At 34.7% G+C, this 24,713-nt stretch overlaps 1 protein-coding gene across 13 annotated transcripts in view; it reads right to left on the bottom strand.

The window, feature by feature from the left end:
- Positions 1–24,713, bottom strand: part of ERBIN (erbb2 interacting protein) — a 118,731-nt gene that overhangs the window by 13,464 nt on the left and 80,554 nt on the right. For 11 of the 13 annotated variants that reach the window (XM_077897986.1, XM_077897985.1, XM_077897988.1 and 8 more), the window contains 7 exons: positions 20,246–20,345; positions 13,543–13,664; positions 12,528–12,701; positions 11,389–11,574; positions 6,462–6,576; positions 4,268–4,451; positions 695–2,240 (listed from right to left, as the gene is read on the bottom strand). In XM_077897986.1, the coding sequence (XP_077754112.1) occupies positions 695–2,240; positions 4,268–4,451; positions 6,462–6,576; positions 11,389–11,574; positions 12,528–12,701; positions 13,543–13,664; positions 20,246–20,345 (2,427 nt within the window). The remainder of the gene's footprint in view (positions 1–694; positions 2,241–4,267; positions 4,452–6,461; positions 6,577–11,388; positions 11,575–12,527; positions 12,702–13,542; positions 13,665–20,245; positions 20,346–24,713) is intronic. The other 2 variants (XM_077897987.1, XM_077897995.1) reach the window with 1 other exon arrangement.

Below are 24,713 nucleotides of genomic sequence, written 5' to 3'. Positions count from 1 at the left end.
AAATTTTGTTTAACTCCTTTTCAAAAGCTGAGTTTTACAAATTAAGTTATAAACTGAACATGAGCTTAAGTTATCTTACCCATGATTTTCAAACTTCATTAGAGCCACAGACACTTGAGTTCAGATAGGTCAGAAACATAGTTCAGAAAAGTCAAAAGAGTAAATGCCATGCCAGAAGTCATCTGTGTCAGTGACAGTGTTAGTCTTATAACATTGACTGGGAAGAAAATCTTAGATAAAATAGTTATATTTATGGTATGTTTCTTGTTATCCTGCTAATTACACAGTAAACTGCTATTTCTGTACACATACTTACATAACCAACAATTATTAATAGAGGAGAGCAGGAGGTCGAAAAATGCTAAACAGGTACACGTGTGTGTGTATATATTATTTAAAGTATGTACAGCATAATCTAAAAGAGACACATATATAAACATATGAAATGAATTTCAGCTCATTAGAAAACTCTGGGGAGTAAGAGACAGAAAAGAACCATATCCTACCATCTCAGACTTTGAGTCTAAGTCTAAACTTGAACTATGCTTTAAGTACCAAGGAAAAACTCCTCAAATATAAGTATATATTCAGTAATTCAGAGTATCTTGTTTCACCTTAAGAAACAAAGAGTACCAAATATTTTTAAGAGAAATAAATTTATAGAGAGGAAAATAAAAAGCTCATATTTAATTACCTTTTCTAACTTTTTGGCCTCGATGTGTCGTAGTACTTGTTCTCGCCAATCATGAGGAACTTTACTTTTTCCTGGAGGATCTAATAAAGAATGCTCAGAACCAACCCTTGCATTTGGTCTTTTTGAAGGACTAGTCCGTGAATAATTAAAATCACTAACTGACATAGTTCTCTCTGGTATTTCACTAATGGAGGGTCGTGCACTCTGAGGTCTTGATGCATTTGGACCATCCATGCTATATGTTCGTGCAGAAAGAGGTCTCTGTGATCCTGACATCATTGGAGTTCTTCCCACTGAATGTAACTCTCTGTACGACAAATAATCTCCTTCAGGAATTTGGCCCCGCCTTGTGGGACCTGACTCACCAAGATTTACAGAAGCTGTAGAAGACACACTACTTTGTCGCTGAATGGTAGTTCGAGTTGCTCCAGGAATGAGTCTGTCACTTGGTGAAATGGCCCACATTTCCCCATGTCTTCCTGGGCCAAGTCTCTGATGCAAATGATATCCAGTATTAGCTCGAACATTGTTATGGTTAGAGAAATTCATATTGGCAGAATGTTTAGCATAACTGTGACTTTCTGTGCTCTCTGATCTAGGAAGACGCTGTGGAGGAAAACCGACATGATCTATTTGGGGATTTTGTTTGGTGTGCCACAAAGTGTCCTTGACTGCAGCACTACTACTGTATTGGATATTATATTGTGGAGGACCATATATTTGAGGCGCAGATTGTGGGCCACTTACTGTGGGGCCTCTTATCATACTTGGCTCTTCAGGATTATGATTTGAATCAAATTTGAAAATTGCCTTTGTACCTGATATTAAATCAGAAGATGAAGAAGAGCCAGTAAATACTTGCAATGGTTGATCATACAGAAGTGTAGCAGACTTGCTCCTGACAATATTTTTTCCATCAACAGTAGGTGTTACTTTAATTGGTGCACTTGGCTGCTGTGGTCCATTATCACTAAGAATGTCATAGATTTTTAACCCTCCAGTCTCCATATTAGTTATACTATGAGATTTCACAACAGATCCAATTGGCCCACTTCTCTGAGGAGAGAGATCTTCAGTACTTTTGGAAATACCCATATCAACAGAAGAATCAGTGTCATGTGGTTCAGTCCTCTTAGGAGACTGTGGAGTTTCCTCGGAATGTCCATTTACCTTATTTACACATTCCAGATTAGGATACTTATTTCCATTTTCCAAGGGCTCAGCTTCTCCTTTAGTATTAATGCTTAAAAAGTCTGTTCCAAGCACTATATCCTGCGTCTTTGATCTTTCCACTATCTCTGGTTGAAATGTATCATTAGTTACAAGTTTATTAAGGTTCATATTGATATGGTCTAATTTGTGAGATTCATCAGATGTGGCTGTTGAGTCAACACCTTTCTCAATAAGAACTAATCGCTCTTCAATATTCAAATCATATTCTGGTAAATTAAAATCTTTTTTATCAAGAACCTGGAATTTTTCTTCTGTTGAGTGATTTAAAATATCTCCATTTTGTAAGAGGCTGTTAAAATTTTCATCTTCTTGCCTAAAACAAAGATAATTTTATCACAAACATCATAAAGCTCAGTTTCTTGGTAGTAAGAAGTATTAATAACTAGTTAATATGTCAGTACACAAAGTTAAAGAGCTGATAGTAATCAAAGATTAAAGTCATTTATTAGCAAGTAGTAATATTAAAATATTATTGTAATAATCAAATAATGTATTTACATTAAATGGAGACAAGTAAACCATTAATTAAATTCACAGATAATCAAGGTTAATTTTTTTCTTTTTTTTTTTTCAAGGTTAATTTTCAACAGGATCACCACTTTGTCAGAATATAGTTTAATAGAGCTAAACGGTGAAGAAAAATGGACTTATGCACCTTTCCAGGAATGTGCTAAAAAAAACATGAAACGTTTGAAAGATGGGCAGATACATGAAAAGCCAGTAACTTGAACAGCTGAGCAAGAGCACAGACCATTTTTACAAATAATTCGAAAACCTAACATTAATAACCAAAGTTAGTCATATATTTTTTTTTCAAAGTTAGTCATATTAACTAAGTAGTTAGTATTAGTTTCAAATATATAAACAAAGGAATTGTAAAAAGCTAATAAGAATTAAACAAGTACTCAAAGGTCTACAAAAAATGTCAAGAAAGTCAGCTATGCAAAAAAAAAAAAAAAAGAGAGACAGAACTAACCAAAAAAAAAATGTCAAGTATTGTACGGTGATTTAAAAAATAAACAATGTAGCCCTGAAAAAATCTGAAGATAAAAAGCAAAACTAAATCTAATCACTCTTCTAAGTTACTTCATTGCATTTGGCAGATGTTTATAAATGTACTATTCCAAAGTTACAGAAAACATTTTATTTCTACTTGGTGGAAATAAATACCTACTTATATTTCACACAAATACGAAAACATATTTGTGTTTTGCCATATAAATATTCATGTTTAACAAATATTCCTTAGCTTTGATCTTCCCATTAGGTAACAGACTATACTCATTACTAGAGTATACTAGTATACTATACTCATACTCATTACTAGAAATAAGACAAAGGTGTGGATATATCCCTTTCTTAGCCTTTATTTCATTACACAAAAAACATGATTTATAAAATACAAAACTCAACAAAATACTCAAGAAATTAATCATTATCTTACCATCTAAGAGATTATACATTTTTTTTTACCATACTAGGTCTTAGCCTCAAATTCAGAGAACAGATATAAATAATCATAATTATAAGTATGTGATAGCTAAATTCATTTTGAGACATAAAATTCACCTTCCTTTTACAATACAGATCAATTCAAACAAAATTTGACTTAACTATGCCTGAAATTTAAGAATCAATTTACTCTAAAACATAGTCAACAATATTAATATTCAGTAGTAACCCAAATCATTCTAATAAGCACCTAGCTGATACATTAACATGAAGGCAAAACAACACATTTTATTTTGATAGCCAAATACCTTGAAAGTCCAAATAATAGTTGTTTTAAACTTCAGCTAACTTTAGCCTATAGAAATTAAGACTAGTTTCAGAGTCTGAATTTAAGTCTACAAATTTAAGTCGAACTCAAAGTTACAGAAGTAGTTAAAAGTACTGAATGCCCTTTAATGGCACCTCTCAAAAATGAGTTATCTAAAAAGTACCTATTTCAACTTGAATTACTCCAAACAAGCTGTTTATGTTGTAATACCTAAAAATGCAGTAAAACTGTCCAACTTTTTAATGAAGATAATTATATTTTAAATCCTTTCTTCTCTATTTATTTTTAGGTTTATTTTTTTAGTAATCTCTACCATGTGTGGTTTGAACCCATGACCTCAAAATGAAAAGTTGCATGGTCCTCTTCTTCTCTATTTAAAAAACTAATACAAATGGAAATGTAGCAAAGCTACATAGTAGTAATGAGGAAGAAATCATCTACTACTACCGAACTATTTCTATAATAGTAATTTGTGAAATCCTTTTAGTCATATATATTTACCTGCCTTATTATCTCTATTGTACAAATAAATTATTCTGTTAAGACGTTCGTTCACAAACCTGATTTTGGCATTGATAGCAATATGAGTTTGTTTCACTGGAGAGCAGAGTGAGGTATCTTGACTACTATCAGTGTTAAGAGAAACTGAATCAGACATCCGAGATGGAGAAGAACAGTTGCTGTTATTCTGATTGCTATTGTGTGTGACTTCATCTGATAAAGAATCTGTATCCTTTGTATCATCTGAAACAAAACAAAACAAAAAGTAAACCGTTGATAAAGTCACTAAGGATTTCTCTTTAATACTTTGCAATGATGACAAATGGCATTTACATTGTTCTGGTTCAATATATAAAGAATTATATGGATTAGAAGATAACCAATGACACTTCTGAAAATTCAGTCCTAATACACACAAAGATTAAGTAATTTAAAACATGTGATATCTTTAAGTTTAATACATATAATCTATGTTAAGGTTACCCAAAATTTTAGTTTTAACTACTGACAAGATGATATTATACAATGTTTTTCTAAGGCCATCAATTAGTTTTAGTGTATATGGATCTTCCACTCACTCATTCACAATTTTTTTTTTCAGTAGGCTTTACACCCTGTGTGGGGCTTGAACTCACAACCTAGCAATCAAGACTCACATGTTCTAATGATTGGGCCCGCCAGATGCCCCCTCATTCACGACTTCAGTTTCACAAGGTCAACTCTCTTTTGCTATTTTTAAACCATTTCAAAGAATTGCACATGAAAAAGCAACTATCAATATATGAGAAGAATTTTGTTTTTTATTTTATTTTTTTATTTTATTTTTTATTTTTTTTTTTAATTTTTATTTATTCATGATAGGCACACAATGAGAGAGAGAGGCAGAGACACAGGCAGAGGGAGAAGCAGGCTCCATGCACCGGGAGCCTGACGTGGGACTCGATCCCGGATCTCCAGGATCGCGCCCTGGGCCAAAGGCAGGCGCCAAACCGCTGCGCCACCCAGGGATCCCAAGAATTTTGTTTTTTATACACAGAAACAGACAATATTCATATTCCATTATATAGGCAGGTACATTTTAAAAAGTATTAATTTTTTTAAAGTAATGATAAAAAGATAACTTGGGACACCCAGTTGTTCAGTGGGGAGAGCATGTGACTCTTGATCTCAGGATTGTGAATTTAAGCTCCAAGTTGGGCAAAGAGCATACCTAAAAAAAAATTTAAAAAGATAATAACTCTATATCTTTACAACCCTAAAAGCTGTTTTTAATGCCATTCTACCCAAATCATAGAAACAGTATACAGAGACACAGTCACAGGAGATTACATGAATTAAGGATTTTTTAAATCTGTTCTAAATATCTTAGGAGCACAGTTCAAGCAGTCTGGATTGTCTTTACAGTTGATAATAATAGCACATAAGGCTTTATATCTTCAACTTTAAGGATTTGGGTGCTGGAGTCTTAATTTTTAAAATACTGTTAAGATAGCAGGTAAGCTCTTTCCTAGATATTATTCCTCTTCTTCCACCTCCTTGTGACAGATAGCAACATGTAAAATACTTAGCACAGTAAGCAACTAGTAAGTGCTCAGACAAATATCACCACCATTATTTTTATGAAACCCAAATTATTCAAGAGCCGCCCAGATGTAAGTTTAGTCAAGGCCATAAAGGCAAAAACTAGATCAATATTTGGTAAAGATAATACAGGGCACTAGTGGGAAGGGGTGAAAGGAAGGGATAGATTTCCTTCAAGTTCCCTCTCATTTCTAAGAAGGGTCTGAGATTCTATGTTATATGAAAAAATGGCTGCGGTGTGAGTATGGTTTAAAAAGAACTCCAGGACAGATAAAACAATAAGCATCTATTCTGTATCAGGTACTGTGCCAATCTGAGTACACTGAATAACCTAGTACATTTGATACTCACAACCTCTTCATTAGCCTCAATGAATGTTAGGTAAATTCATATGCATAAAATTAAGAGCTCAAGGATTACCCAGCAAATAAGCAGGAGAAATGGGATCATGCTCTTATATGTAACCTTGCATGAGAGAAGAGAAAATACCTAGCAATTTTTTTTTTTAATAGAGAGCTAAGGAATAGATCTTTTAGAAAGGCATGTTTTGAAAATTATTTCTAAAAAAGTATTTTAAGTAGTATAATGACACTTAAAGAAATTTATTTCAAAAAAATTTATGAATTTACACATTCAGCCCATTTCTATTCTTAGTGCTTTCAACAATCTAACCTTTTTTGTTATTACTAAGAGCTACCACTTTTGGCTGGTTAATGGAGCTTTCAATTAATGGTGGTCGCATCTCTGCCATTTTCATTTCTTCATCAGAAGAAAGTTCTTCAGATTCCTAATTTAAAGAAAAAAAAAGAAAGTATTTAAATAAATTTTGGTTTCTTCAAATGAATAGACAGTAAGTCATAAGAGCTTTAAAGAGAAAAGAATACTTAGAACATGGATGAAAAAATTTTAATGGTAATAGTGATTAAAACTAATATATGATTTAAGTTTTTCAAAATACAGATATAAAACTATGGCAATTATTACCAATATGTCAAAGTGACTATGGGATAATTTTCCATGGGAGGCCTTAATTCAAGGTCAAGTGTATTAATGATTCAAGCATATTAATGATTATTATATGCCTGGTACTATGCCAAGTGCTAGAGTAACAAAAACACAATAATAAAAACAACAATAAGAAGAAACTGTCTTTAAAAAAATTAACAATAAGAAACTGTCTTTAAAAAATTCAGTTTAGTCAAGGTGTTCCAACTGAAAGTCTTTTCCTAATTCTCACATTTATTCCCTCTAAGATTATCAGGTTCCAAGGAGTCAGAAGGACTGACGTGTTATTCTATTAAAATGACTTAATGGCGATTTTTGGCCAATTTGAAGACGGAATTTTTTGTTATTCTCCACGAATTTTTCTCTAATATTTGGCAATGGTCACAGATGATCTGCCACTGAAAGCTATTAGGTCACGGGGCTAGTGAACAAAAGGAGTGGGTAGTGAACAACTTTTTATTGAGATATTTTAATGTTGTAAATATTGTATATAAAAATAGATCTTTTGCATGTTAAATTATTCCTAATGACAAAAATTAAAAAATAATATGATGAAAATAAATGACAAGTCTTAAACATTGTTCTGTTAAAAGTACTAAGACTTTTAGGTACTCATAAGTGACCTAATAAAGATATGGACCAGAGTCAGCCAACTAGTTCAGTAAAAAGGCCCGATCATAAATATGTTACACTTTGAGGGCCTGAAGGTCTATTTCAACTACCCATCTCTGCCACTGTGGCACGTAAGCAGCCATACACAACACATAAACAAACGAATGTGGCTGTGTGCCACGAAAATTGAATTTTTCACTTGTCAAGAAATATTCTTTTTCTTTTGATTTTTATTTAACATTTAATAATGTAAAAGCAGTTCTTAGCTTGCAAGTCATATAATGACAGGCAATGGGCCAGATATGGGCCACAGGACACAGTTTGCCAAACCCTCTTCAGGACTGTACTATAATGGAAAGATACTTCTAGTTAGTAGAATAGGAAGAGAAAGTGAAGAGGGAAGGAAGAGATGTGAAGGGCAACGTAAGAGAGGCATGACATTCTGAACAGATGAAAGAATGGAAATAAGAGAAGGTATGTAGAGCATGCCAACTCCATGTAGCCAGAGCTCAGATAACTGGCAGGACACAGAAAAGTCAGATTGGATTAAACAGGGAAAGGTTTTGCTTTGAATATGGACTCAAGTATGTGTTGGTCATTATTGGAAGTTGCCAAGCCAGGAATTCACAACATCAGATTATCTTTTAAAATGGTAACTCTTGGGACGTCTTGGGGGCTCAGTGGTTAAGCGTCTGCCTCCGGCTCAGGGTGTGATCCGGGGTCCTGGGATCGAGTCCCATATCGGGCTCCCGGCATGGAGCCTACTTCTCCCTCTGCCTGTGTCTCTGCCTCTCTCTCTGTGGCTCTCATGAATAAATAAATAAAATCTTTAATAAATAAATAAATGGTAACTCTGGTATTAAGAATGTAAGGGAAGAGAAAGAGACCAGCAGAAAGGGATCTGGCTATCCGAAGTCTGAAAGAAAAAAAAATCTGTCCTTAAGCAATGGCAGTGATGGTTGATAAAGAAACAAAGAATTTGACAGAAATTTTGGAATGAACAGGACCTAAAGACAATGAATGCAAAGAATAAGAGAACAGGAGAAGGAAGAACAAATGGTTTGTCCTAATTTTTGATTCGTGCAGTGCTTTCAGCTGCTGAGATTTCCTCCTATACTACACCTGGCGTCTGGGAGCTATGGCCTCCCACATTCCCTCCCCGTTTGTCTCCTGTGCTCACATCAATTAATCTTCTTGCAGTTAGCTCTTATTTTTTGCTTTCATACTCTTTGCCCTTGGATTATATTTTCTTCAATGATTATGTTTAATGTAGATAATTCTTTAGTTTATAATCTAGCTTTAATTTCTAGGGTCCTGATCCAAGGTTCCTGGGATAGAGCCCTGAGTCGGAGCCCTGCGTTGGGCTCCCTGCTCAGAGAGGAATCTGCTGCTTCTTCTCACTCTCTCTCTGCTCCTACCACTGCTTGTGTTCTCTCATACTCTCTTTCCCAAATAAATAATAAAATCTTCAAAAATAAATAAAAAATAAATAAATAGGTGAATTATGTAATATGTGAGCTATACCTCAATAAAGCTATTTAAAAAAAGCTACAGTTTTTATTGATCCACTAGAAGAAACTTTTAAAAGAAAAAGTCTCAGACTCCACCAAAAAACTAATAGAACTGAAAACTGAATACAGAAAGTCACAGGATACAAAATCACTATACCGAAATTTGTTGTATTTGTATACACTAAAAAGAAATTAAGAAAACAATCCCATTTACAATTGCATCAAAAATAATAAACCCCCCCCCCCAAAAAAAAATAATAATAATAATAAAACCCCTAGGCATAAACTTAACTGAGGAGGTTAACTCTAAAAACTGTAAAGCACTGATAAAAGAAATTGAAAATGACACAAATGGAAAGACATTCCATGCTCATGAATTGGAAGAATATTGTTAAAAAGGCCAGATTGCCCAAAGCAATCTATAATGTAATCAGTTTCAAAATTCCAAGAGCAGTTTTCACAGAACTAGAATAAATAATCCTAAAATTTGTATAGAACCCCAAAAGATCCCAAATAGCCAAAACAATCTTGAAAAAGAAGAATGGGAGGCATCTGGCTGGCTCAGTTGATAGTAGAGCATGCGACTCTTGATCTGAGGTCATGAGTTCAAACCCCACATTAGGTGTGGAGTCTACTTAAAACAAGAGCAAAACTGGAGGTATCAAAATCACATATTTCAACATAGACTACATGAAGCCATAGTGATCAAAACAGTAATAGTACTGTCATAAAATTAGAAACACTGATCCATGGAACAGAATAGAGCCCAGAAATAAATTCATGATCATATGGTCAATCACTGACAAAGCAGGAGAGACTATCAAATGGGAAAAATAATGTTTCTTCAACACATGGTGTTGGGGAAACTGGACAGCAACATGCAAAACAATGAAACTGGCCTACTTTCTTATATTATTCATAAAAAAAAACTCAAAATGGATTAAGGACTCAAATGTGAGACCCGAAACCATAAACATCCTAGAAGAGAGCACAGGAAGTAATTTTTTTGACACTTTCTTTTTTCTTCTTTTTTTAAGATTTTATTTTTAAGTACTCTCTATACCCAACTCAAACTCACAACCATGAGATCAAGAGTCGTGTGCTCTACCAACTGAGCCAGCCAGGTGCCCCAGAACATTTTTCTAGATATGTCTCCAGAGGCAAGGGAAACAAAAGCAAAAATAAACCACTGGGACTGCATCAAAATAAAAAGCTTCTGCACAGCAAAGGAACCAATCAATAAAGCTAAAAGACAACTTACAAGGGGCACCTGGGTGGCACTTGGGTTGCTCAGTCGGTTAAGTATCTGCCTTCAACTCAGGTCATGATCCCAGGGTCCTGGGATCAAGCCCCACATGGGGATTCCTGCTTAGCAGGGAGTCTGCTTCTCCCTCTACCCCTCCCCACTCCCCATGCTCTCACGTGCACTCTCTCTAATAAATAAAATCTTAAAAAAAAAAAAAAAAAGACAACTTACCAAATGGGACAAGACACTTGCAATAACATATCTAATAAAGGGTTAGTATCCAAAATATTTTTAAAAAAGGAGCCCTCTTGCACTGCTGGCGGGAATGCAAACTGGTACAGCCACTGTGGAAAACAGTGTGAGAGTTCCCCCAAAAAATTAAAAACAGAATTACCATATGATCCAGTAATTCCACTACTGGGTATTTACTCAAAGGAACACACACACACACACACACACACACACACACACTTGGAATATTACTCAGCCATCAAAAAGATTAAAATCTTGCTATTTGCAACAACATGGATGGCTCCAGAGAGTAAAATGCTAAGTGAAATAAGTCAGTCAAAGACCAATACCATATGATCTCACTCATATGTGGAATTCAAGAAGCAAAACAAACGAACAAAGAAAAAACAGCAAATTGAGAATCAGACTCTCAGCTATAGAGAACAAACCGATGGTTACCAGAGTGGAGGTGGGTAGGGGGATCAGTGAAATAGGTAATGGGATTACGAGTGCTCTTGATGGGTACTGAGTAATATATAAAATTGTTGAATCACTATATTCTACACCTGAAACTAACGTAACACTGTATGCTAACCATATGAAATTTAAAAAAATTCTCAGACATTCAAGAAAAAAAAATACTTCACAATCAACGATAAATGCTTAACTAAGCGAAATAATTTAAATATACCAAAAATAAATAAATAAATATACCTATGGCAACCTTTTCATTGTTAAGCAATTGAAATGACATATTTTGAATAATTAGAATAGAAACATCATACTCTAATTTCCATGGTAAACACCTGAGTGCAATACAGGCATAAAGTTTTCAGTTCAGAGTGATACTATAGCAAATACCATGAAATTTCTCAAATGAGTTGGCCTATTTTCTGCTTTTGATATGTTTCATCTTATCTTTAGTAGCAACAATGAGATACAAAATTTTTAAGACTGTTACAGCTGTTTCAGAGAACAATCACAAAGCAGTTACCTCAAAAACGTCATCATGATTAACAATATGCTTCAAATTCTCAGAGGCCTTCATATTTGTAGTCACTGGTAGACTTCCAGGACTAATCTCAGCTTCAGATTCACTGGTCTTCTGTAAAGAGTTTCCTATCATATACTTTTCTCTTTCATCAGCTTTGATTCTTACTGGAGTGGTACTTTCTGAAGTCTGCATAAAAGAAGAGATAAAGAATTCACATTCCTTAACACTTTGTATCTATTTTTGTACCGTAGTTCAGATTAGAATTTAAAAGTAGGATGCCTGGCTGGTTCAGTAGGAAGAGTGTGTGACTCTTCATCTCAGGATCATGAGTTCAAGCCCCACACTGGGTGTAGAGATGACTAAAAGCATATAGACACGTAAAAGTAGCTTCACATATTCCTATTCTGGATAAATCAAGGGACCTTTAAACATGGACATCTGTAGCAGTCACAGATAAAATGCTTATTGGGAGAACAGGTGGCCCCAAAGGTTCATGAACCACATTAAGCTTGATAATTTAGCTGAGGCTACACTTCACCTGAGGCTACACCTAAGCAGCCAAGCTGTTCATGAGTGAGTCACTTAGCTCAGCATGCTTGAACTCAGGATGGTTAGGTTGTTTTCTGCTGACTGTGGAATAGTAACTCTAGTGACACGAGAAAACTGGATTCTGTGATATAATGTGGAGGGGAAAAGTCCATTAAAGGAACACAAATTTTAAGGATCTGTGTAGGTTTCTGAAACATCTTCCAAAAATAATGTCATAGCAATTATATTTAAGATTAGAATTGGGTAGAGTGGATCAATGTTATTACGGGGGGAAAAAAAAGTATTTCCATAACAATGAATTTTCTGACATTCCTTATCTTATTCTTGGTTCAGGCAAGATTTTTTAAAAGCTATGTTGACGCTATCCTGCCTACGTGGAACATCTGTAACCATACTGAAGTGGTAATAACAGCAATTAGAGAGTTTGCTGATTATTCCAGCTTTTACTTCAGGTAGCTGAGAATAACACCCGAAATTTGGGAGGACATTATCATGTATACAAAAAGGACCATTATTTTCAATTATTATTTTAAAGTTTTAAAAAGCTTGCAATAAGTTTTAGTCAACTCTTTTAAATGGAGTTTTCTGACCTTCACACCCACATCATTATTTACAACTTGCTGATCTTCATGTGGTTTCAGATCTTTTCCAGAATCGTCATAAGTCTCTTCATCTTTTAATCTATGTACAATGGTTTGAACAGTTTTGACCATATTCTTAAGCTCATCTGGGTACGGTGTTGGATACCTCTTTAAATTTCCCTCCTAGAAAAACAAAATAAGTAAAATGTGAAAAATGGATAAATATTTCTAACATCAAACTAAAAATTGATCTACAATCCATCTGAATTACATTTGTTATCTGGCTCCTAGGGGTAACTTTAAACACAGATGATAGATCATTGAAAGCATTTTAGAGACAATAAAAGAATGGTTTTATCAAAAGTAAAAGCCTTTATAGCTACAGATTTAACTAATGTTTTGAATGCTTTTTTTTTTTTTTTTTTAGCAGATGTATATGTATTCCATTTTAAGATTTATGGTGTGGGTATTGCCAACACCATCACTTGGCTTTAAAACAGTTATGTTTTCCAGCTAGATATTTATCCAGATACATAAAAAATTCCCACATTTATAAACCGTCTTATACACCAGGAAACAAATACTTCCAAAGTCAGTCTAATTGTCATTTTTTTGGATTCAGCTAGTTTATGTAAGGGAAAAATAATTACTCCATGAGTAAGTGGGAAATGAATTATTTACTACTTCTGTCACTGCAACACAGATTCTCAATCCCATAAAAAAAAAAGTTCGTAACAGAGTTCTTTTTTCCTAGAATATAAATAATAAATTAAAAGGAAAAGGGAAAACAATAATGTGTTTTTCTCTTATTTTTATATAAAATGGCTTATAATCATATAGTTTTATGCTGTTCTCAAATTCCTTCACATGACATATGTATAGGATCGATAAAATTTCAAGTGCCCTGAGGGCAAGAAATGAAACCTGTACTTCTCTGTATCTCCCAAAACAGCACAGTAAGGTAAGTAGCACCAAATAAGTATCAGTGGACCTCTTTCAAACTTGAAGGAAGAACAGGACTCACCCTGGGAGGTGCCTCCCTTTCATCTTTGTCTTCATCACAGTCAAATGCCACCTGAGCCCGTTGTTTCCTCTGTTCCTCCCACAGTGAAGGATTAAAACTTTCATTATCTGATATGAACATAACTAGAGAAAAACAAACAAAAATAAAAAAAATGTATATATTACTGTAATTAAGAAAAACCATTACTCACTCGTAATTTTCTTTGAGTTATATACATTAAGGTAAGTCAAGACTGGTCAACACCGGCAGCATTAAATGTTACATTAACAGCTAGGCTGTGAGTCTAGTATTTCTTTACAATATTAATCACATATCTTTTCTTCCCTAAAGCTAATTTGTCTTGTTACCAGAAGGGTTCCTGAAAAGAATCTAACAATCATAGCATAGTAGATAAGGGATTTTTGTGCAGTTCCTCACAAAATGCAGCATGGTAATAGTGCTAGCTTTGGCAGCACATATACAACATGGTAATATATAAATTATTTCATCCAAGTTTTTGCATTCAGAATAATCTGCCCAATTCCAATATTGTTCATTACGTATGAGGGACAAGGAGATAAAGACAAAAGAAAAGCCAGTTATTTTGGTTAAAAAAGATTACCCTGATGCCTTATAATTACATCTTTGCATTATACATTACACTTTGTATAGCTTTTTTTTTTAAGATTTATTTATTCATGAGAGGCACAGAGAGAGAGAGAGAGACAGAGACAGAGACACAAGCAGAGGGAGAAGCAGGCTCCATGCAGGGAGCCCGATGTGAGACTTGATCCCGGGACTCCAGGATCACGCCCTGGGCCAAAGGCAGGTGCTAAACCGATGAGCCACCCAGGGATCCCCTACTTTGTATAGCTTTACTAAGTGAAGTGCTTGCAAGATATCTTCTATATCAAAATGTAAGAAAAACTGAAAATCTAATATAAACTCAACACTACATATCCTGCTATGTGATATTAATATTAAAGGTAAAGAAATAACAACTGTTACAGTTTTTCACTTATTAGGCAACTAAAAAAATCTAAGTTCTAAAAATCAATCCATTTAAATATTATATATCACTGTACAGAAGTGTGTGCAATACAAGATAAAATCACAGTTTTCTGCCCACTAAAAGAAAATGACTATACCCACTCAAAACAAAGGGGATTAAAAGTGTCCAAAATTGGTTAATAGAAAAAATGAAATTTCTGGAATACCCATATGTGGTCAACTTGAATACTTATGCATAAGTAGCATAATTATCATTAACTTTAAGTCCTTATTGTGTGCTTCTTACCTTCTTTAACATTCTGTCCAAACAAAGAATGCCACAAAGCCAAATACAAACGAGGGGAATTGAGTTTTTGTCTTCAGTTTTCCTTTATTTTCAATACTTGGTTCTAGTATTTTTTTATAGTCACAATAATGTACTATTTCAATCATCTACCTTATATGCTCTGGACTGCTCACTTCTACCAGAGGAAAGTGACATCACCTTGTTGTTTAGAACTATCACAAATTTATGGTATTCCCTAGTCTTTGCTCCATCTTTAGTGGTGTCCAGGAATCCTTCTATTTATTTCTAGTTAGTCTTTTCTCTCACCACAAATCACTTCCACAAACACCCTTCCCCCAGCCGCTAGAGGCAATTTTCTCTTTGATTTTAATGAGTAAAGAAATGAAATCAAAACACTCAGACTGATAATTCCCTGAATCCTTCTTCAACAACCAGTTTTCTCCAACTACACAGTTACATGGATGCATACTTCCCACTGAACACTAATTCCTCCATGTAACCCAAAATACCATGCCTTCTCTTCCGAATTTATCCATCATTATCCCCCTTTAGAAGAAGAGCTATTGCTGCCCTCCCCCTCCCCTTTTTAAAAAGATTTTTAAGTAATCTCTACACCCTACGTGAGGCTCAAACACAACCTGGAGATCAAGAGTCTCAAGTTCTACCGACTAAGCCAGCCGGGCACCAAAGAACATGAGCTTCTTGAAGCAAGGATTTTTATCTTTAAATACTTAGATCTAATACACTGCTTATCGAGCACATAGGCGCTCGATAAAAATGGAAGGAATTAAATGTAAACCAAGTATTTCTTCCCTTAGAGAGTATAAAACTCCAAGCCAAGAACATTGTATTTTTTTTTATTTCTTTGAGGCACTGTGATAAAGGAAAAAGCTTTTCTTGAATTTGAAAAGAAATTCTCCCACCTGGCATGTCAATGCAGTTTCTGATTCGCTATTTTAAGTGCATTATGTTATAGTGCTTTCCTTGTAATAATATCTATAATGAAATACGTTGAGAAACATGTAAACTCTAAAAGGACTCAGAATATGATTATTATTTTTATTTAAGTAATCTCTACACCCAAGATGAGTCTCAAACTCACAACCCTGAGATCAAGAGTCACATGCTCCACTGACTAAGCCAGGCAGGCGCCCCAAGAACTTAACATATAAGTGTATCTCAAACTTTTCCTTTTAATACTCTTCTACTCTAAAATACATCTCTCAAATCAAAAATTGAAAGGGGCAAGATTTTATTTTGCTGCTTCTAATTTTCATATCACAAATAAATTTCCCTGAAGTATGAACAAACACTAAGGGAATAAATTAAAATTACAGAAATGATAGGAGGCTAAGCAAATCTGAATCATGAAAAGAGAAGACAGTAAAAGAGATCAAGGCATGAGTATATCCATGATTAGAACAGTTCTGAGCAGGAGTCACCAAAGTTTTTCTATAAATGGTTGGATAATAAGTATGTTAAGCTTTGTGAACCAAGAGACAAAAATCACGAATACTATAGTAGGTACTTATGAGAGAAATCAAATTTCCATAAGATTTCTGACAAAATTTAAAATATACTAATAGTTGAGTACCATTTTCTGTTATACAGTAAATGAGAAGACTGAAGTTCTTACTGATGGAGTAATGGTACCGACTATCATCAAAATGATGTATATACTCACTATAGAAACTATTCTTAGCTTGTGGGCCACACAAAAACAGGTATCAGGCCAGATGTGGCCCATGGGCCACAGTGTGTCAATCACTTTTATTGGAACAAAAAGTGTTATGACAGAAGATATTTATCTGACTATTCCGTGGAAGGGCCTTCAACAGTATCTCACATTTATAGAGTTTAGTTCATTACTCAAATAAAAACTACACATATGCTTTTGCCTAGTTTTATTCATTGTTGGAATCATGCTTGGTTATTTTAATGTTAGTTAAAATTAAAGGAAAATAACATTCTGAAGTCTCCATATGACAGCAACAAAAGCAGGTAGACAAAACACTAATAACACATTAATATAATAAAAATATCAAAGATTAAATATGTCCTCCACTCTGGTTCCATCACCAGGGAAAAAATAATTTTATTTGAAGATCTTCCTTCAGAGTGATATCTGTATTAGATTTCTAATAATTACCAGTTCTTATTATTTTTCTGAAATAAAAGCAGCAAAAAATGAGAATAAGAACCAAATCCAAAAAAAAAAAAAAGAACCAAATCTCCCAATTTGCCTTTTTACCCCATACGACAGGGACCAAAAGCTATTAAATCTGGGCTCACTTAAGAATGGTTTTAAAATTTTTAAATGTTGAGGCCAAAACCCAAAACATAAAAAACTAGTTCATGACACATGAAAATTACATGCAATCTAAATTTCTCTGTCCATAAATAAAATTGAATTAGTACACACTTATGTTCATCTGTTTACATATCATCTGTTTTTCCACTAAACAGCATCAAGTAGCTTCAACAAAAACCTATGGTGTATGAAGCCTTTAATATTTATTAAATGGGGGATCCCTGGGTGGCGCAGCGGTTTGGCGCCTGCCTTTGGCCCAGGGTGTGATCCTGGAGACCGGGGATCGAATCCCACGTCGGGCTGCCGGTGCATGGAGCCTGCTTCTCCCTCTGCCTGTGTCTCTGCCTCTCTCTCTCTCTCTCTCTCTCTCTCTCTCTGTGACTATCATAAATAAATAAAAAATTTAAAAAAAAAGAATATTTATTAAATGGGGGCCCCTGGGTGGCTCAGTGGATTAAGTGTCTGCCTTGGGCCCAGGTCATGATCCCAGAGTCCTTGGTTCAAGCCCCATGTCAGGCTCCCTGCTCAGCAGAGTCTGCTTCTCCATCTCCCTTTGCCCCTCTCCTTACTCATGCTCTGTCTGTCTCTGTTTAAAATAAAATAAAATAAAATAAAATAAAATAAAATAAAATAAAATAAAATAAATAAAATAAAATAAAATAAAATCCAAATTAGTTTATTAAAAATATTTATTAAATGGTTCTTCACTTAAATAATTTGCTACCCCATGCAACAGGACATTAAAGTCTCTTCTCTACACTAAGAATTCACTCTTCTCTTTCCTCACAAATATTTTAACATTCTATTTTAGCACTCTATCATCCCATGTAAAAAAATAACTATTTCGGGATCCCTGGGTGGCGCAGCGGTTTGGCGCCTGCCTTTGGCCCAGGGCGTGATCCTGGAGACCCGGGATCGAGTCCCGCGTCGGGCTCCCGGTGCATGGAGCCTGCTTCTTCCTCTGCCTGTGTCTCTGCCTGTCTCTCTCACTGTGTGCCTATCATAAATAAATAAATTAAAAAAAAATAACTATTTGAATATATTAATTATGTAGCTAACTGAAATACTGTTAGAAATCACCTTTAGAGATGAAGTGGAAAATTGAAACATGAGTCTCAGTGACTATAGCAAACAAAGGAAAAAAACACCTATTGATGTTTCCAAACACTTGTTAAATTTCCTGTAATGCACAAACAAGGGCATACGCCAGTGTTGGTATATCTATTTTGAACTTCTTAATTTTTTTTTCTTGGTAATCTCTACGCCCAATGAGGAGCTTGAATTCAAGATCCTGAGATCAAGAGTCACAGACTGTACTGAATGAGCCAGCCAGGTGCCCCTGAACTTGTCTAATGCACATACAGAGTACTTGCATAAAACAATATTTCAACATTGACTATCTAAAATGAAGTATACTATATTTTGTTATGGATAGATATTTCTAAGTTATATTGCTAAATATGGGAATTGGGGATTTATTTAAATATATGGAAAAGGAATCGTGCTTATAAATCTATTCTCTAAGCATTAGTTATAGATCCCCAATGAAAGAAGGTACTCATATCTGACTTCTCACAGTATTAACTTATAATTCAATTCAAAAGCTAAATAGTTTTGTTTTACCCAAATCTCATTATATATTCCCATGAAATAACTTATCAAGTCTTTTATTCCTTTTTGCAAAGAATAAGAAATAATTAGCACAGATAAATGAGTTCTTTATCACCAATAATGGAACAGAAGTTAAATGATTTTAATTTTAATTTTTTATTTTTTATTTTATTTTTTTTAAAGATTTATTTATTTATTTATGATAGACATAGAGAGAGAGAGAGATAGAGAGAGAGGCAGAGTGTGTCACAGGCAGAGGGAGAAGCAGGCTCCATGCCGGGAGCCCGACGTGGGACTCAATCCCGGGACTCCAGGATCACGCCCTGGGCCAAAGGCAGGCGTTAAACCACTGCGCCACCCAGGGATCCCCGATTTTAATTTTTAATGTATTTAAGAATTACAAAACTGGTGGCTGAACCTGCCAAAACAATAACAACATCCAATTTGATTATGCCATTGTGTTGATAAGCACTTTATATCCAGTGCTTCTCATCTGTACAAAACTCCTGCAAAACATATACTATTATCATTATTCCAAGATGAAGGAAACCGAAGTCCAAGAATTTATTTAACTTGCTTGTGGTAGGGGATCCCTGGGTGGCTCAGCGGTTTGGTGCCTGCCTTTGGCCCAGGGCACAGTCCTGGAGTCTCGGGATTGAGACCCGTGTCGGGCTCCCTGTATGGAGCCTGCTTTTCCCTCTGCCTGTGTCTTTGCCTCTCTCTATGTCTATCATGAATAAATAAATAAAAATCTTTAAAAAAAAAAGAAAGTATTCTTTAAAAAAAAAAAAAACTTGCTTGTGGTATATTTTATAAATTAAAATTAATGATTAATTTAGATTTTCTTCAGTGTTTTTATGTATTAAGAGTTAATTTATAAATAACTTAGGGCCATAATGATTTTCACTGGTTTCAGAAAAATATACACATAAAAATTATATCTTTAGGTGTAACATAAAATATACATTACACATAGACACATAACAACATGTACTAAAAACAATTTTGCTCCTTAATCTAAAAGGCTTTATCATACCAAAACTGTTGAAAAATAGTAAAGTATATATATTCCCTTTCTAGGTAAAACATAAGAACCCTTTAGTCAGAATTCTACATATTATATCTTTATCTGGTATATGGATCCAAGCATAGTGTTTAGTCTACAACAAAAGAACAAAATAATTCCTGGTTCTATAGTTGTAATTACATAACACTTGACATGCATTCCTAACATTTAGCGGAAGAACAGAGAGAGATCTATAATAGATGAAGTTGAATTAAACAATTTCAAGGAATCACTTATGGAAGCATTTGGTCTATATGTATCTCTAACTTCAACTATCTACAACTCTGACATACGGACTTATTTTCTCATTTTCAGAAATTTATTTCCAAATTCCCTTCAAACTGGTAAAAGTTTATGAGACTTAAAATTCACTTCACACCTTTGCTGTGATTTGTTAGTATTTGAATTTTTAAAAGAAAAGAGATTCTTAAATTCCTACCATCCTCAGTCCTTGGCTGCTGAGGGAACATGTAGTTAGTGAGCACCATTTTCTGGGTCTCTGAATCAGTCTCTTTTTGAAGAGGTATCAGGGGTTTAGACTACGGAAAGAAAAATAAATGTTTAATTTTCAACAATTCTAAAGTAAATACATATCCAGTAATTCTTCTGAATAAGTACACACCATTTTTTCTATAAAATATCAATATGTATATTACAAAAGCAAGCTTATATATACATTAAAAACTTTTAAGCAGTGATTTGAAACCTTATAAAAATCTAAAAAATAACATATTAATTTTTAGTATAAAACAAAACTCATACTGTATTGCAATTATCACTAGTTATCAATACAATTTAAAAACACCTCATATACTAAGTATACCCATAGTCCAATAATTACTTATCACAGTGATTTAATAAAGCTATAAAACAAGCCTTTCCATTTTATGTTATTGTGCCCCATTTATGTTATCATTTCCCTTTGGAAAGAGGCTTTTATAGAAATGGTTTAGAAGATTTAGTCTAGTTATCTGCAGGTTAATTCTAGCGGAAAAAAGAGCACTTAAACATTAAGTTATAACCTGCTTCTCTCCTCTGTCAACTGTCTCCTTTAATGAATGGTACCACAAGTTACTGACTTCAGTGGTATATTATAAACCTGTTATTTTGGACGTCATTTTTTCCTAAGCCTTCTTTCCTAACTGGTTATAAAGTGTTTCCAATTTATTATTAATATAACTAATAACTTTTGCCAGCCTATTAATCTAAAATCTTACCAATCCAAGTCTTGGTCAACTCCAAAGAGGCAAGCAACTACCCGATCTCTTCCTCACCCGCCACCCTATCAATCAAATCTTTACCCTTACTCTTGTGAAAACTTTGCAGCCAGCGAATTCCATCCGACAGTCTTATATCCCCAATTCAAGCACTTCTTCCATGCCCCTCAATTTGTTCCATGGTAAACAAACTGCCCTGCATCTCAAACATCTTTATTGAAAACTTTCCTTGACCTCCCTAGATACTTTCCTTGACCTCCTCAGATAAAAAAAATGGTAGATCTATTCCTTCCCCAAACAAAGACAGTGCTCTGCTCCTCTTTAGTCTTCTTAAATACAGGGGTGCTTATTCTCCCATAGCTCACAGACGCTGGGTCAGGAGGTGGATTCTGAGCTTACAAATGCTGTGAGATCATCACTGTTATCAAGTATAAATACTGTTTTTTTGAGGAATATAAACTGTGCCTCTACCCTCCTGAACTCTGCCTCTGCCATTGTATCTCCTTTCCTAGTATCCACTGACCTCTCAGTAGAATCCATCTATTCTTGACTCTTTTATGACAAATCTTTCCACAGTCATGGGTAATTTAATAGATACAAAACATAAATGACATGGTCATTCTCTTAACCCACTGATGTCTTAGCAGATGAGGAGTACATGGGAAAGGGGAAAGAAGTCTACTTAGATGGACATGTCAAAATTATTTGGAGGCTTTTAAAAACAAATCACTCCTGGAAATGGTTCTAAAATTGTGGTAATAACTGTACAATTCTATAAACATATTAAAAAGCATTCAACTGTACATTTTTAAATGGGTGAATTGTATGGTTTGTGAATATATTTCAATAAAGATGTTATAAGAAAACTAATCATCTGTTATTTATGGGGTAACAAAGGCAGAAACATAGATTGAGGCCTCTCCATTCCCTAAAACAAAACATCTAACTCCAGTAATCTCTGTTTCTATTTCTTTTTAAAAACTTATTATTATTATTAGTTTTTTTTAGTAATCTCTACACCCAACACGGGGCTTGAACTCACAACTCTGAAATCAAAAGTCCCATGCTCTTCCAACTGAGCCAGCCAGGCGCTTCTCTATTCCTATTTCAGATATTCAATCCATTCCCTTGCCATAATTCCCACAATGTAACCAGTAAATATTCATCCTCTGAAAACTAAAATCACTCATTCAACAAATATTTACTTATATTTGCCTTTTAGATGCCAAAGTCCTATAACAGGCACCAGGTATACATTGGTTACTGGTTTGGGAGAGTTTACAATACATGAGAGGAAAGACAGGGACAACAAAATGAGACATTATAGAGGTGTCTGGGTGGCTCAGTGGGTTAAGCATCTGCTTTCAGCTCAGGTCATAATCCCAGGATCCAGGGATTGAGCCTTGCGTCAGACTCTGCTTAGCAGGGAGTCTGCTTCTCCCTCTCCCTCTGTGTGTGCGTCCTCTCTCTCTCACTCTCAAGTAAATAAATAAAATCTTTTAAAAAAACAAAATGAGACAGTACAACATAATTTAAGTACAGGTTAGAGTATAGGGAGCTAAGAGAAAATATAAGAGGTGTTCACTTATCACACTCTTGAGTGATTAGGAAAGCATTCCTGAAAGAACGCCTTTCTACATGATGAGTAGGCATTAACCAGGTAAGAAGGGGGAGAGAGAATGATCCAACAGTGCAGAACTCATTTGGGGATATGAAAATGAAGGTGTAAGGGATAAAGATGAAGATAGACGATGAGCAAGGTCTTGAAGGATAGGATATGGAGAAAGGAGAAGTCATGAAAAGGCTTTTTTTTTTTTTTTTTTGAAAAGGCTTTAAATAGATTAGTGCTGGAACAGATAAAAGGATTGCTTATAGTGTGGTTCAGAATGAAATCAGAGTGATATGAGATTGGAGGTGGTGGCAACAATGGAAGCAGAGACCTGTTAGAAATCTCAATAGTCCAAATCAACATTGTTCAACAGAAATATAATAGTGAGACTAAAATGAGAACCATAGATTATCTATAAATTTTTAGCAGCTGCATGTTTTGAAGGGCAAAAATAAGTTAAATTTTGATAATGTATCAAATTTAACATATCCTATAAATTTAAAATATAATTTTGATGTATGATCAATAAAAATTGCTAATATATTTTGCTTTCTTTGTTTTTACTAAATATACAAAATCCAGAGTATATTTTACACTTAGAGTACATCTCAAATTGGACTACACACATGACACTAGTGCCTACTGTTCTGGACAGTGCATGTCTAAGTAAAAGATGATACACTATATGATGAACAGTTAAGAGTTATACACCCAAGCCTCGGTCTCTAGCAAGTACTTTTTACTGATCTAGGGAGCCCAGGAAAAGAAAAAGATTTGGAGCAGAGGATGGAATGCTCACTTTTGGGCTAGATGAATTTGAGACATCTAGGTAGCAACGTTAAGTAGACAATAAGGGTGCAGTTTGGGAAAGAAAACTGAGCTAAGGGAAACTCTTAGGAATAATGGGCATATAGAGAGCAATTGCATCTTTTACATTAGAAAGTGTAGGAAAAGAAACTAAAGAAGAACCTAGAGTACTACAGGGGAACCAACATATAAAAGATTGGCAGAAGAAAAATTCCTAAAAAGGGAAACCGAGGAGTGGTCAATCACAAGGACAACCAGTAGAGAACGCTAAGATAGACACCACACAGGGCTCTCTCTCCACTGTTCCAACTATACTTGCCAGTCAGTCTCACCAAGACTGACACTCCCTTGAACTTTCCACCTTATTGCCATTGTTTTTCCTGGTCTCTGCTTCTCTCTTTGTACCTCATGGATTTCATTATAACCACCTTCCTGCCAATTACCAAGACCTCCTTGCACTTTCTTTTACACCTGGTGTGGCAAAGCTGTAATCCACAGTCATACCAACTGTGCACTTTCTTTGTATCACACAATTGAGCAAATTAGTGTAACTATGAGTTTGTGGTAACCAACTTCAACAGGGCTCTCAATGTTGCCTGAAAACCTTTCCATGTTTCCTAAATTCTATTCTGAAGATAGTGTTTTCTGAAAAGGTTAAAAAGAAAAAACAGGATTTAAGAACTGCTTGGAAACAGCTACATTCTAAGAGTTTCAACATAAACATTATTAGCTCTCCCTTTCACAAACATCAGACCAAATTGCCTTCAAAAGGAAAAGAATCCCTGCCAGTTTTAATTTCCATCAGTTATACACCAGTTACCCAACCCCATCTTGTATTAATCTCATTGTCCACACAGCCTCCTCACAACAACCTATAGAAATGCTCTCTAATATTAAAGGATTCCCTCTTACATTGCCTCTAGCTACCAATTTATGTTCCACTCCTCTTCTTTTTCATCCAACCTTCTTAAAAGCTTAATCAACAACTGTATGGCTTCATTCTCTCATTTATTCATTCCTTAAATTGCATCAACTGGGTTTTTGATGTACACCTCTAAAATTACGTTAGTTATAGACATAGTAAGTTGGCAAGTTAAGTATAACTTGTCAAAATATAATGCATATTTTCCAGACTTCATTTGAATTGACCCCTCAAACAGCATTTATCCCATTATAACTTCATAACTTCTTCCATTAAGCCAGTTGCCTCATCATTAACTTGAATCTACTATCATATGGCCACTCTTTCTAAGCCTATTGACCCAGCTGCCACT

Source organism: Canis aureus, chromosome 5 (genome assembly GCF_053574225.1).
Source record: "Canis aureus isolate CA01 chromosome 5, VMU_Caureus_v.1.0, whole genome shotgun sequence".
NCBI lineage: Eukaryota > Metazoa > Chordata > Mammalia > Carnivora > Canidae > Canis > Canis aureus.
This window is presented reverse-complemented; position numbering and strand designations above follow the sequence as displayed.